This window comes from Lachnellula hyalina (genome assembly GCF_007821495.1).
Source record: "Lachnellula hyalina strain CBS 185.66 chromosome Unknown contig00019, whole genome shotgun sequence".
In the NCBI taxonomy this organism is placed as follows: Eukaryota; Fungi; Ascomycota; class Leotiomycetes; order Helotiales; family Lachnaceae; genus Lachnellula; species Lachnellula hyalina.
In genome coordinates this window covers 159,260-172,575 of record NW_022157133.1, presented here as the reverse complement: position 1 = coordinate 172,575, position 13,316 = coordinate 159,260, and the positions used below count along the sequence as shown (strand labels likewise).

The 13,316-nt window shown below is 46.7% G+C and overlaps 6 protein-coding genes across 6 annotated transcripts; 3 read left to right on the top strand and 3 right to left on the bottom strand.

Annotated features, from left to right (window-relative positions):
* Positions 1–527: 527 nt before the first annotated feature.
* CCL1 (Cyclin) lies at positions 528–1,728 on the bottom strand (the record flags this gene model as incomplete). The annotated part of the gene is made up of 2 exons (XM_031146380.1): positions 528–1,316; positions 1,387–1,728. 2 exons carry the CDS (start codon positions 1,726–1,728, stop codon positions 528–530), a joined length of 1,131 nt encoding a protein of 376 aa, XP_031008096.1.
* Positions 1,729–2,892: 1,164 nt separating this feature from the next.
* LIP (Lipase) lies at positions 2,893–3,804 on the bottom strand (the record flags this gene model as incomplete). Its single annotated transcript, XM_031146379.1, has 2 exons — positions 2,893–3,571; positions 3,620–3,804. Coding segments are annotated over 2 exons (864 nt in total), but the record flags the coding sequence as incomplete, so codon positions are not given.
* Positions 3,805–4,551: 747 nt separating this feature from the next.
* On the bottom strand, positions 4,552–6,048 carry FUM18_0 (Sphingosine N-acyltransferase-like protein; the record flags this gene model as incomplete). Its single annotated transcript, XM_031146378.1, has 4 exons — positions 4,552–5,139; positions 5,191–5,478; positions 5,526–5,839; positions 5,928–6,048. 4 exons carry the CDS (start codon positions 6,046–6,048, stop codon positions 4,552–4,554), a joined length of 1,311 nt encoding a protein of 436 aa, XP_031008102.1.
* Positions 6,049–6,646: 598 nt separating this feature from the next.
* On the top strand, positions 6,647–7,933 carry FUM17_0 (Sphingosine N-acyltransferase-like protein; the record flags this gene model as incomplete). The annotated part of the gene is made up of 2 exons (XM_031146377.1): positions 6,647–7,408; positions 7,463–7,933. The coding sequence occupies 2 exons, from the start codon at positions 6,647–6,649 to the stop codon at positions 7,931–7,933; spliced, it is 1,233 nt and encodes a 410-aa protein (XP_031008103.1).
* A 782-nt stretch (positions 7,934–8,715) lies between these two features.
* On the top strand, positions 8,716–10,134 carry TDA6_0 (putative vacuolar protein sorting-associated protein; the record flags this gene model as incomplete). Its single annotated transcript, XM_031146376.1, has 5 exons — positions 8,716–8,877; positions 8,934–9,099; positions 9,146–9,530; positions 9,586–9,770; positions 9,818–10,134. The coding sequence occupies 5 exons, from the start codon at positions 8,716–8,718 to the stop codon at positions 10,132–10,134; spliced, it is 1,215 nt and encodes a 404-aa protein (XP_031008097.1).
* Positions 10,135–12,130: 1,996 nt separating this feature from the next.
* YNL108C (Uncharacterized protein) lies at positions 12,131–13,095 on the top strand (the record flags this gene model as incomplete). Its single annotated transcript, XM_031146375.1, has 2 exons — positions 12,131–12,166; positions 12,220–13,095. The coding sequence occupies 2 exons, from the start codon at positions 12,131–12,133 to the stop codon at positions 13,093–13,095; spliced, it is 912 nt and encodes a 303-aa protein (XP_031008098.1).
* Positions 13,096–13,316: the final 221 nt, after the last annotated feature.

Sequence of the window (13,316 nt, the reverse complement as noted above, 5' to 3'; positions counted from 1 at the left end):
CTTGCACGAAAGTGGGGAATGATGAGCTGCCTTGGGCGAAGAAGGCGAGTTCCCTCACTACCCCGTCTCTACCTTGAAACATCGATACTTACGCATGGCTCTGCTTCGTGCGTGGTCACAGAAGGGGGGTATCACCTCTTGATATCTCAAATTGCGTGCTGGTGTTAGGTCATCGGTGTTCGTTTGCAGACACGCTTTTTTTATATGGGATTATAGCGGAGGAACATATAGATGAGATTTGTCACCAAGCATATTCATTTTGGGACAGGACAGAATTTTCCTTACTTTCTTCGGAAACCGCGAAGAAGCACGACGAGTTGAGGCATCTCTTTACATACTTGCCCCCTGACCATCATTAGCTTTCACTCTTTTTCTCTGTATTACCCACAGAACACAACTAGTTAAGAAGAAGAACAAGCACTTGATTGAACCGAGATATATTAGAGACTCTTTGCTCGAAAACGCCTCCTATATGCATATTGTGTCCCAGACGCCGCGCTAAATGTACATCACCAGCCTTAAAACTGTTACTTCTGGATAGTCGGGCCAAAGAGATCATGTCCCTCCTTCGCAGACTGTTCCCGTTCCAGTTTCCGCTTCTTGACAACCCTCTCGTCATCCTCCCCATCCCCTTCCCTTTTCGCCCTTTGCAAGCTCACCAAGTCGATTTTTTCTGGGTTCCGACACTTCCTAAGTTTCTTCGCCAGTGCGCCTAGTTCCTTCTTCTCCGCAATGCTCTGCTCATTCCCCGGATCCATACTCTGCAACATCTCTGCGCATTTGTCTAGAGCTTCCATGAGTTTTGCAGATATCGCGGAGTTCGCGGAGCCAGGAGGTAATTTCGAGCCGAGGTATAGGGATATGAGTTGTCGATCCGCGATGAGAAGGGAAGCCATCATGATCTGAGAGGGAGTGTAGTGGAAATATACATCCGTTAAGAGCGCACTCGTCTTCAGATACTCCCTGGCCTTCCCATGTGCTTCTTTAACCCTCCTGCTCATACCCCGCAGCTTATCTCCGACGCTTGGGGTTTGGCCGTTCGCCATAGCTTGTAGCTCCATCACCGCTCCTTCCAGAGCACGAAAGGGATGCCGTACATCGAATGTAAAGCGTAGGCCTTGCGTGAGTAGGAATTCGGAGGCCAGGATCTCTTCCGGTTTCGTAGCAGTGATGGCTTCTGCGAATTTGGTGAGACGGAAGTAATGGTTTTCTGTCTTTGTGGCGAAAAAGAGGGCAGTTTTAAGGAGGGTCTTGGGGTCGTAGGTCATGCAAGAATTCGTAATATAGAAACGTTTTATATATTGGACTGCTGTCGCCTGCGGCTCCATTAGCATTTGTTCCAACGTCCCACTCCTTGAAATGAATATAAATGGGTCAAGTGCTTACCTTGACATCTGTAGGCACCTGCAAATGATCCCCAAGCTGTAACGTCTGCCGACAAAAATGTGTTACGAGCTTCAATTCCTCCTCCACGCTCAAGCAATCCACCTCCCCCTCTGGCACCGCGCTCACGGCTCTACTGTTTCCTCCATCTGCCTCGCTCGTATTTCCAGATGACGTAGCAGCGCGCGCTTCTCGTACGCGTCGTACAGCATCCCGTACGCGATTTGCTGCGTTGCGGTTGGTAGTCGTGCGGAGCTCGAGTAGAGAGGTAGGCGTGAAGGACCAGAGTCGATATTGTGTTGAGGTCCTATAGCGCTCGTCTTCCGAAACGGACGATGGAGCCATTATGGTGTGAAGGGTTGGTGAGCGGGTATGGTTTGGAGGGGGGAGAATACCTATGATTTGAGAAGTTCGAGTCGCGCTAGCGCGCTTCACCTCGTGTTTTCGCGTCGAGGACTTCATCTCTCCTCCACACATTCCCAAAATCTTTCAGTGCTCATCCGCATAAAAGTTATATGTTTTATTTCTCTCTTCTTTATAATGAATAAACTATCTGATATTCCGCAAGCTTCGCCTTGGCAGTTGCTCGAGATATATAAGCCACATTCTTGTGGCAATGGTGAAGCACCTGCAGAAACCATCTCATGGCGTCAAAGTCATGATAGTCCAAAACTTTATTCCTATTATAATGTTGCGTTTGCTTTATATAGCGCTTTTCTTATTCGAACCCTTGATTGGCCGGTTTATCTATTCAAGTCCCCATCAGCCTCTTTGCTACTTTACACAATTTATAGTGTGTCAGGAATCTCACTATCAAAGGATTAAATGTCATGGTTTCTCCCAAAGGAAATCTTACCCATCCAACTGTTTGAAGTGCAACAACCTGCATCATATGGATCTGTTACTTTGGAAGGCAGTGAGTGCAATGCGGAGAAATTCCAATGGTGCTGGTTCATGATGAGCAGCAAATACTTGTCAAAGGATCGTGATATGGCACAGAAACTGCCTGTCGGTGCACTTGATTTGGTTAGAAGCAGATGGGCTCATGTACGAGGACACTTATCACCGCTGGCAAGTGCCACAACTCTGACTACTGAGTTTAGTGAACGCATCCTGGAACAATCGGAGGTGGAAACTTTGAAGTTCATATCGCAGGAGACAGCTCCGGCTCTTATCTACTAGGGGCCGAGTCAACGTTGTCAGATCAGGCATTAATGTGCAAACTTTGCTTCTGCCTCGGCAGTGTATATACAGGGCAGGAGAAATTGGGAAGTCTCCGAGATTCTTCACTTAGCGGGAGAGGATATTCGCAATTGAGGCTTCCTTGCCTTCACTCCGAATATATGGTAATCCTTGAACATAAGGATGAACTGCTGGGGAAATGAACACATGAGAGCATGTGGAAAGCCCTATTACTATTAAGATTTTAGGATTACGCTCCACCACGATAGAAGTCCTCCCTAATCTGGGCGTCAAAAGCTTTCAAGTACCTCTAATCTTTCCAGCTCTTTACAACGAAATTGGGCCTTGGCACACATCGATCAGTCCCAAATAATGATTATGCGCCTCCCCATCAATTGGCACCAGCCCTGTACCAGCATTACATCCCTCATCCCCCACGCCTTCACATACAACAACATCCTGTGCGCCATAATCCTCCGTTGTATCATTTCCCGAACTCAGCCAGTATTCCGGGCTCGTATGCTGATAGCCAACCCAAGTAGGGGGTAGCTGAGGCACAGGGTCATTCACATGCGTCATTCTAAAATTGCTTCCTTGGGCAGGGGCTTGGGAAGTTACAAAATCCGCAAACGCTTCATTCCCAACTCGTGGGGATCCATAAGTATAGATATCCACACTATAATTCAAGCTCCTCAGCTCAACAGCAGCTAGGGTCCCTACTGCGGCTCCAATACTATGGCCAGTGACTACAATGGAGTAGTCGGAGTGGGCAAGGATCGCAGTGGAAACGGCAGCTAGGACAACTGAACGCCGTTCTGACCATCCAGTGGCAAATCCCGAGTGAACCCAGCAGGCATTGCAATCCGTGTAGGGTATTTCAACGAAAGCGAAGTCCGAGAGGTAGTTGCGGATTGTGTTTCCGGAGCCGGCGAATGCTACTACAATCAACGAGCGAACGGGATCAAGGGCGACGTAACCTTTGATGTCGGATACTGTGGTGTCATTTCTATTTCGAAGAATTAGAGAATCCGAAGATAGCGTAGAAAACACTTACTCGCCGCCGAATTCTACGACCGAAGTAACATTGTCTGCTTCTACTAGAGGGCAGGCGGTCCCCGAGTAGGTTATTGGTGAGCCGACGGTGGAGTTCTCATTGCTTGGGCAGTAAGAGGCTGACGTGAAATTTGCGAACAGTTTGAAATTATCAAGCAAAGCTTCGGTTATCCCAGTTGTGGTATTATCTGTAAGGAGGGTAGGGTAAATAGAAAATCAAGTAATCAAGAGCTCATGTGCTGACCTCTTGGATGAAGAACATTTCGGGTCGTCTGAAGTGGAATGGCTTTTGTGTGGAATACCACAACACCCAATATAAACAAAATTACTTGAAGATGCATTATTGATTTGGATAAAGAGAAGTATCGCCCTAATTACCGAGGCGAACAGCGAAGACTTTGCGAGGAAAATGCCTCACGCAAGATGAAAGTCCGTCTTCGATTAATCACCAAGCAAAGCGCGCACAGTTAAACCCACAAAGATTGAAACTTTTCGATTACGAAATGGAAAATCAAGACAGGAAGGCAAGGAGGCAAGGAGGCAAAGGGCGAAGAAGTAGAAAAATACGGAGATTGTCATGTGATTACGGCCATATATCCCAAAACGGAAGGAAATATATGATCAGCGCTCAATCGGGTTGACATGATCTGCCGAGTCCTATAAAACGAAAAACATAAGACTGACCGAACCTCAATTACGTTCATGGGATTTATATTTCCCTCCCATAAGTTCTTACCTTGTTTTTAGTCTTGAACCTCAAGGTTGTACAGATTGGGAATCGATTTATCTCCCATAAAATTAAATAAAATTAACAATTAAAATCGACCGGGCATCAAGCCGTCGCGTAGTCCCTCCTCCGTACCAGTACCTGAGGTCATGCTTTTCGCTATCTGGGGAGAAGATGTCGTCTGCGCTCCTCACTCAATTGGCTCGTCACATCCGCATCCTGTTCAGAAATTGCTTTCGGGTATTTTGCCCACGAAAGCTAACTCCAGTTGCGGTCCCTTTTATGCTGCTGCGGCGATCTCGCCCTGTCAAGACAATATTCTCGACGCCAACTTCTTCTTTTCCTAGCAACTTAGATATATGTTCTTCTTGTTGTTGCTCCTCCTCCTCCTCATCCTCCATGTCACTCCTGACATCCTCGGCGTTGTTACCTTGAAGGACTCGTATAACAATTCGGATGATGGAAACAGACCACATGATCTGCAAGACTTGGATGAAGAGAAGAAAACATAGGAAGCCGAACATCATGTTGTTGTTAAAGCAGACGGTGCCCGCAAGATCACCGAAAGGTTCAAGCAGGTGAGACCAGCCAGTGAGTAGAGGAAGTGGGCCTTCAAGTTGGTCCGCCGTACCCTTGTAGCAGGCTGGAATTATCAGTCGAGGCAAATCAGAATAGACGCTCCAACAGGTCAATAAGTAGAACACATGGCGAGTGAAGAGCCATGAGACCACAAATACCCCAAACACGATATCGCAGAGGGTGGTGAAGCCAAGATATTTGAGGCATTTAGCAAGCTGTTCAGTTGATTAGCAAACTGATAGGTCTTTAAATATCCCCTGACTTACTGGAAGTACCAAATCAACGAAGTCCATCAGCATCAAAATCAGGTGGCCGACCCGAGTTTGGTGGTAGGCGTATGACACGTAGATGAGCCCAACTGTGACCACGTGGTGGCCCATCATCTCCCAGTAATCCTTTCGGCGGCCCTGTATATGTAGAACGATGATTTCTTTCACGTAGTACGCGCCTTCTGCAAGTATATACACCTTCATGAGACCATTGAGTTCTCTCTGGGGCCAATTGGTCCACAACTCCTCCATATTGAGAAAATATGGCGACTTGTAGTATATATACTAGGAATGATTAGTCGCATATCACTGGTGATTAAACTTCTACATACCATGCCCAGGGGACAGAAGATGGTGTAGTATGTGAAGATCCATCCTTGTTCCGAGAATTTAGTCACGTTCTTTCTCGTAGCTGTTCCGAACACTCTTGCAAGCGGGACCAGGACATATTTCATGAAAGCTGCACGGATGCCAGCGAAGAGCACAATACAAAAGCTTATAAAGAACAAGTCATCATGACCGGCAGCGTATTTCCCGGTGTATGAGTTGTAGTATGACAGATTGAAAAACCTAGATGTATAAGGTCGGGCTCTGGCCAAACAGATATGCGTGACGAAGAGGACGGCGATAAGGCCGAATGAGATTCCTGCTCGTTGTCAGCAAGAGTTTCGATTCTACGGAAGCAAGATGCACGCATGGCATGATCAATGGCCATGTTACTAGTGGGTGCCTACCGATCTGATTGTCGAATATCCAGCGAGCCAGGTTTTTTCGAAGACTTCCGCCTTTCTGCGGCCCCTTCCTAGTGCTCTGACTGGACAGCCGCCAATTCTGGCTGGGGTCTACTTTTGTCATTTTGAGCTTCTTGCGATTATGGTCTTTAGCGAAATCTTGCTGCAAGAATTACTGTACGGAGCTCGAACAGTAAAGCTATAATTCAACACATACAGTACTGGCATTTGCCGTTGAGATATCTGGCTCGGAAATCATACGACATTATTAGATTCCGGGATTCCGAGATGGTCCGTGCTGAATAGGGGGGTGGTCAGTTGGATGTCAGTGGGCCTGGAACTCTAAACATGCAAATATTATATTAGAAGTCCTAACCCTGAGAAGGGGATAAACACTTGAAATTAAATATAGTTGGCCGTTTCTATGATTCCGGTTTCCTATTATTATACGGAAGAATCGTCGTTAAATCTCAAAAGCGGGCCCAACATGGAAATTACAAACCCTCCAAAATGCCGATTATACTATTAAAATAGAAAACAAACTATACGCAAGAAAATTAAGTTCACGATTTCTTTTATTTCTCCCGTTCATCGACCTTTACTTTTGTGTTTTTCTTCCAAACCAAAATACCAGGCAAACTCGAGTCCGGACGCTCTTACTCCAGTCCTATCAGACCTTTGATCTACAACAAATCTCGGCGCACTTCCATTTAACACCATCAATGTCTCTCTACAGCCCGTCACGCCGGAAAAACAGGCAGCAGAAGTCATCCAAGAAGTCTTCAAGGCCCAGAAACCCTCATTTCATCATGCGCAGATGTAGACTCTGCGCTATGAAGCACACCTGGATAGTTCCCCTAGTTCTCTTGCTTGCTATGCTCTTCCTATATGTCATCAACCCAACAGAGTCCAACATAATGTCTCATCTCATCTTCCTCTCCTACAAGGTTTCTCTCGAGGCTGATGCCCGTCCCGGCAGGCCTGTACAATATGGCAAGGGCCCCTGGGACTTCGCATTCGTCTTCTTTTACACCATTGTCCTGTCATTCACGCGCGAGCTCATCATGCAAGAGCTTCTACGTCCTTTGGCCCTTCACTATGGGATCAAGTCACGCAATAGACAGGCACGCTTTATGGAGCAAATGTATACGGCAATGTACTTCTCGGTTCTTGGGCTGGCTGGATTATATGTCATGAGTCGGACACCAGTATGGTACTTCAACACCCGTGGCATGTATGAATCTTTCCCGCACAAGACCCACGAAGCGGTCTTCAAGTTTTACTACCTCTTTCAGGCTGCATACTGGGTCCAACAAGCCTTGGTGCTGTTACTGGCTATGGAGAAGCCAAGAAAAGACGTTAAGGAACTCGTGGGGCATCATATCGTCACTATAGCACTTATTAGTCTAAGCTACAAGTGTCATTTCACGTACATGGGTATTGCCATCTATTTGTCCCATGATATCAGTGACTTCTTCCTTGCCGTAAGTTGAAGTGTCATTGGCATTCTTTGGCGACTTCACTAATGAACTTCACAGACATCCAAATCCCTCAACTATGTCGACAGCCCCTTGCAAGGACCATATTTTGGTATCTGTATATCTGCATGGATATATCTGCGTCATTATCTGAGTCTGCGTATCATTCTCTCGCTTTTCAACGAGTTCAAAACTATTGGACCCTATAAACTTGACTGGGAAGCAGAACAGTTCAAATCTCCACTCTCTAACGTTATTGCCCTCGTTCTGTTATCCGCGCTCCAGGCTCTGAACCTCTTTTGGCTCTTCTGCCTTCTTCGGAGTGCGTACCGGTTGGTTGTGTATCGAATCGCGAAAGATGATAGATCTGAGGTTGAGGAGTCGGAGCTTGAGGAGCCTTCATTAAAGAGGTTTGGATTAGCCAACGGAAGTGTGAATGGGCTCGTCAAAGCGACCAGGAACGACACTATGGTACCACGGCCTACAAAAAGGGCAGACGCTCTTCAAAGAACAAGGTTTCTCGGACATTAGAATGGTTGTGCTGGGGATCTCTCGGATGTTGTGGGGTAAACCTGGGGAAAGGATATGTAATATCGCAATGTAATACGAGAACGTGCTACTTTGTGGGATAATGGATGGAAATATGTTAGCTCGGCAGTAGCGAATAAGGTTATATTCTTATGTTATTTTGAAAAAAAAAAAAATTTTGACCGAAGTAAGAGCAACAGTCAAATCTACTTCTATCGCTTTTTAGGACACTGAAAGTGCAGCTCTCGATTGTTTTATGGAGCAACGCTTCTGTCAAGATTTTATCTTAATGCTGTAAGAATCTATAGCTAGTACACAGGTGGTATCCAAAGGCTACCGCTCAAGGCAAGGGAATATTCACCCATTATCATGGGCGACAAAAATCTTCTGTTTTCAACCTTATTTTGATTGTCGTATTCAGGGGCTCAAGGGGATTTCGCGTAGAGGTGATGGCTGAGTCAGCAGTGAGATCCATTTCTTTAAAATTGGCGGCCGACGCTATCTCCATCAAAATCTTTTGAATATATAAATTATATCGTCGCGTTGCACCCAAATCCATCCCTTCTACCTCAGTTAGCATGGAGGTCATCATTATTCACTAGTCTCTGGTCTAAACTCTCGCAACAGAGTACGGACTTTGGAAGACTGGCCACAGGAAACGCAGAGACCCGATAGTGCCGAGCTCAGCTCTGCGGACTTTAACTTACGTTTAACCATTTAAGATCGTTTCAGATTGCATCTATTTTGCACCCTAGCTCTGTTGTATTCAACGCCCAACTTTGAGGATGATGGACCCCCACGACGATGTTGAACTGAGCGATCTGGAAGATGATGCCTTCATACCAGATAGAACCACAGGGAATCTCAAAGGCAAATCGCCCAACAGGTTTCTAAGATGGATCCCTACCCGGATGAGGACCTTTCTAGAAAATATGTCAAGAATAAGGGTAAGGCTTCGAACAGTCACTTTTTGGACATCCAAACTGATGTGTCACGTGGCTAGCTCGTGATCCTCACCGTTATTGTGTTTATCCTTCTTCTTGTATTTATATCATATTGGAATGGTAGACTTAAAGACGTGTCGATACCTGAGCAGTCCATTGCCCTATCAAAAGAATTGGCGAAAAACCTTTCCCATACAGCTATTCCAGGATATGTACTTACATACGGTTCGTCGTCCGCCCCAATTCATCGCAATTCTAATCATGGATACAGCACCTTTAGTGTTCTTGGATATTGGAGAAGAATTCTATCCGAGTGATATGGCGGCTCACGTTTCAAATACTCATCCAACAATAGACTTCACCCCTGTCAAGGATGCTCCGGAAGGTCTGACCCTCGACAATCTGAATGATCTAAACGACCTTGGAGGTGACAAAATATATCTGACATCAACAACTCTACTCACCAAACTTCCCAATTACTTACACGGCCAAAAACCAGACAAGAAGACATTGCAGACGGAAAATGCGGTCAGCTGCGTGATTGCCGTGGCTAATAAAGATGGCGGAATTCTTGATGCATTCTACATCTACTTCTATACTTTCAATGACGGTCCCACAGCACTAGGACATAAAGTGGGGAACCATTTGGGAGATTGGTGTGTATCAGGCTTCGAGTTTGCATTTGAATATGTCGCTGATCAGGTATCCAAGGGAGCACAATATGATCCGGTTCAAAAATGGTGAACCACAAGCGATCTGGTATTCTCAACACGAGTACGGTGAAGCGTTCACCTATGATGCCGTCAACAAGATTGGGAAGAGGCCCATTGGCTTCAGCGCCAAAGGCTCGCATGCCAATTATGCTGTTTCAGGCGCACACGATCTTCATGAGCTCGGTACGCATCTTCGTCCTTAGCCGTTAATCACAAAACTGACAATACAGACGAGGAAATTCCCGCCCATATTGCTTTCGATCATACATCTCAAGGTCTACTCTGGGATCCTACTCTATCAGCTTACTACTATTCGTATTCAGATGATAAATTTTCGCCGGCCACCGACAAAACGCCGGTTAATTACCTCTACTTTGAAGGCCAATGGGGAGATCAGCAATATTTGGACAGTGTTGTGGGCCAGGAAGAATTCCATGGCTTTCATAAATGGAATAGCGGCCCACAGGGTCCAATTTTCAAGCACTTGGATAGAAAAAGTGTCTGCTTACCAAGAGATGGTGGCTGTATTATTAAAGAGTCGCTCTGATTCGTGTGTGTGTATATACAGAAGCTAAAGTCAATCGACACTTCTCTTTTTCAAGCTCTCGCGATGAGGGGCCACGGTTGATTGTCTGATTTGGAACATTCCCGTGTCAAGTGAAAAAGTCTCCCATGATTTTGAATCACCAAGGACTGCGAATGATGCGAGTGGGAAAATTCTGCTTTGTATCTGTTGCTTTCACATGTACACTCGCAACATATCTCCGCGACTTCTCAGAATATACTTGTCAAATTCAGACCGACTTCCCCGCAATAAGTGCTGCGACAGTCTCAGACAAACCCTGTTTCGGGAGTCCCAGCTTCTCATTGTCGAGACTTGCATCTTTCGTAAAGTCAGATCCGTATCCCTCACCCAGCATAATTGTTTTCAACAGCAGCAGCAAGCCGGAGAAGTCACCCTTGCTGAACAGCTCTTGACCTTCCTTTGCTGCAGCTTCGGTGGTAGACTCTGTCACGGTCCACTTTTTAACTGTCGCCTTTTCAAGCTCAGCGAGAATTTGGTTTTGTGTGGCAGTGAAGGAATCGACGTAGATGAATTGGTTTGCGGTTTCAACGGGCTTGGAGAGAACTGCGACAACTGCATTCCCGATCTGACTGAGATTTGTGGCGGAAAATGGCCGGTTGCCGCGTCCATGATCGTGGCTTCGTGGGTATTGATGTTGAAGCCGACGAGACCCATTTGAAGACCCTATACCAATTAGCCCCCCTTCAAAGTTAATGTGTTGCGGGAACATGAAGACGAACAAAGTCAAACGCGGGGCCGGTTTCAATAGCAGTCCAGCTCAACCCTTTCGATTCCAGCTTCTTCAAATGCTCGATAACGGTCACCTTGAACCCAAAGGCAGGAACCAAATTCGTCGCTTTCTCGTTCTGGGTGTTGCTTCCATACTCGCTAGGCAAGTATCGCTTCACGCCAGCTTTGACTGCCGCGCCGATGATCTTGATCTGCTCGCCCATACCGGCAGCACCTAGCGCAGACACAACGGCATCTTGTCCCTCGAATGCCTCTGCCAAGCTAGTTTCAGAGTAGTCGGACTTGAAGACTCTGATACTGGGATGGTATTCGGCTGTGGATTCTGGACGGGTGAGGACGGAGACGTTGAATTTGGACGAGTCGACGAGCGCCTTGAAGATTGAGGCGCCAATGGTTCCACTTGCCTATAATAAGAAAATATTAGTTCAAAGCGATGGAAACGTTCTTTCAGGACTACCTACACCAATTATTATTACATTCTTGATCGGAGCCATGATGCTTGGTAGTTTGAGTAAAGAGTACTCGTCGATTACCTTAGATGACTTGTTTGTATGGTTGAAAAGTATGTCAGTTTTGCTTCTTCTATACTAAGCTTCAATAATAGGTCATGCCATGATACTTAAACAAAAGCATGAAGGAACTCCTCGGCAACATCTCTCATAATCGAGTGCCCCTTTTGACACTTCATTACGAATCAAGTAATTGGATATAACATCAGAGCGGAATTAAAACTCTGGTGTGGATTGATTGCAGGCTAAGAAGGCTGATAAATGAAAATAGCTTCATGGTGCATAGGTAGTAAGTAAGATGTAGATGTAGTAGACCTGCCAGGGGCTGATTACATAATGCACGGTCCCTGACGGAACAACTCCGCTGCTTACACTGATGAATCATCATCAGTGATAATGGATTTTCGCATTTTAGTGATAATGAGTATTTTACTGCCCGATTGATTGACAGTACTACATACTTGAGAAATCGATTATATCTGAGTATGTGCATCCATTATTAGTTCCTTTAGTATAAGCTGTAAGCAGTCACGTTCTAGTCATGTGTACTACCTCTTTTCTTTCATCCAGTTTGAATGATATTTCTTGTAAGCAAGGCTGCCAAAGAACTTCTGAACATTTTGCACCCAAAGCTCGGACTGATTAACGGCTGGGAACCGCCTTCATCATGTAACCGCAAAACCCCTCATTTCATCCTTTCCTCCCAAAAACATATAACCATGACTCTAGAAGTCATCTACCTAACCCGCCATGGCGTAAGCTTCCCTCCCCTTTATTACCCCTCGACAATTGTCTAACAACCTCCCAGTTCCGTTCCAACTGGGTAGTCGACCCCAAAACAGGCACCTACAGCGCCTCCATCCCCTCCCCCACAGGAATCCCCTCCGACCCAGCTCTCGCTGGCTATGGCGTCGCCCAATCCCACGAACTCGCCGCGCACCTCAAGACCCTATCGCCGCCAATCGAGCGTATCTACTCCTCGCCCTTCTACCGCTGCATCCAAACCATCACACCAACCCTCGACGCATTGTCCTCCTCCCACTCCCTGAAAGTCCGCGGCGAAAACGGCATCGGCGAATGGTACGGCCTAGCACGCTTCGACCACCCATCCCCCGCCGAACCAGCCCTTCTGAAGACCCTATTCCCCCACTACGACGAGACCTACACGCCGGTTATAAAACCGAGTGTTAATGGCGAGAATATAGAGGAATTGCATAACAGGACTGCATACGCACTTCACCGGATAATAGAGCAGAGCGACAGGGAAGGCGTGAAAGCCATCGTCATCTGCACGCATGCGGCTACATTAATAGCGATTGGGAGGGTGTTGACAGGCCGCATGCCAGATGATATCGCAGAGGAGGATTTCCGGCCTTTCACGTGTGGCCTGAGTACCTTTGTGCGGGAAGGAAAGGAGGTGCAGGCCGGGGTGGAAGAGTGGAAGGGGCCGGAAAGTAGGATCCCGAGCGTGGACTGGAGGGGTGGGAAAGGGGTAGGGGGAGGGTGGAAGCTGGAGGGCAGTGGGGAGTGTGGGTTTTTGAGTGGTGGGGAGGAGAGGGGTTGGCGGTTCTCGGGAGATGAGAGTTTTGTTGCGCAGCCGGGACAGGCGCCCGCATTGGATGCTGGGTCTGGACTTGGTGTTGTTGTTGAGGGAAATAAGGGGAGTGGACCGTCGAGGTTATGAGATGGCTTAAGCTGGGCGAAGGTCAGAATCCCTGGGATACATATCCCACATATTAGAATGCAAGTGGATACAGCTGTCCTACTGCTAGTTTTAGAGTCTACTGTTATAGCTATAAAGGAAGTGCTAGACTGGCACCTTTAGATGAAGATGCTTTCTTTTCTGACTTGAAGGTTAGTATGTCTTGTGTATTGAGATAATATGCTTGGTAAGTAGGGTCTGGA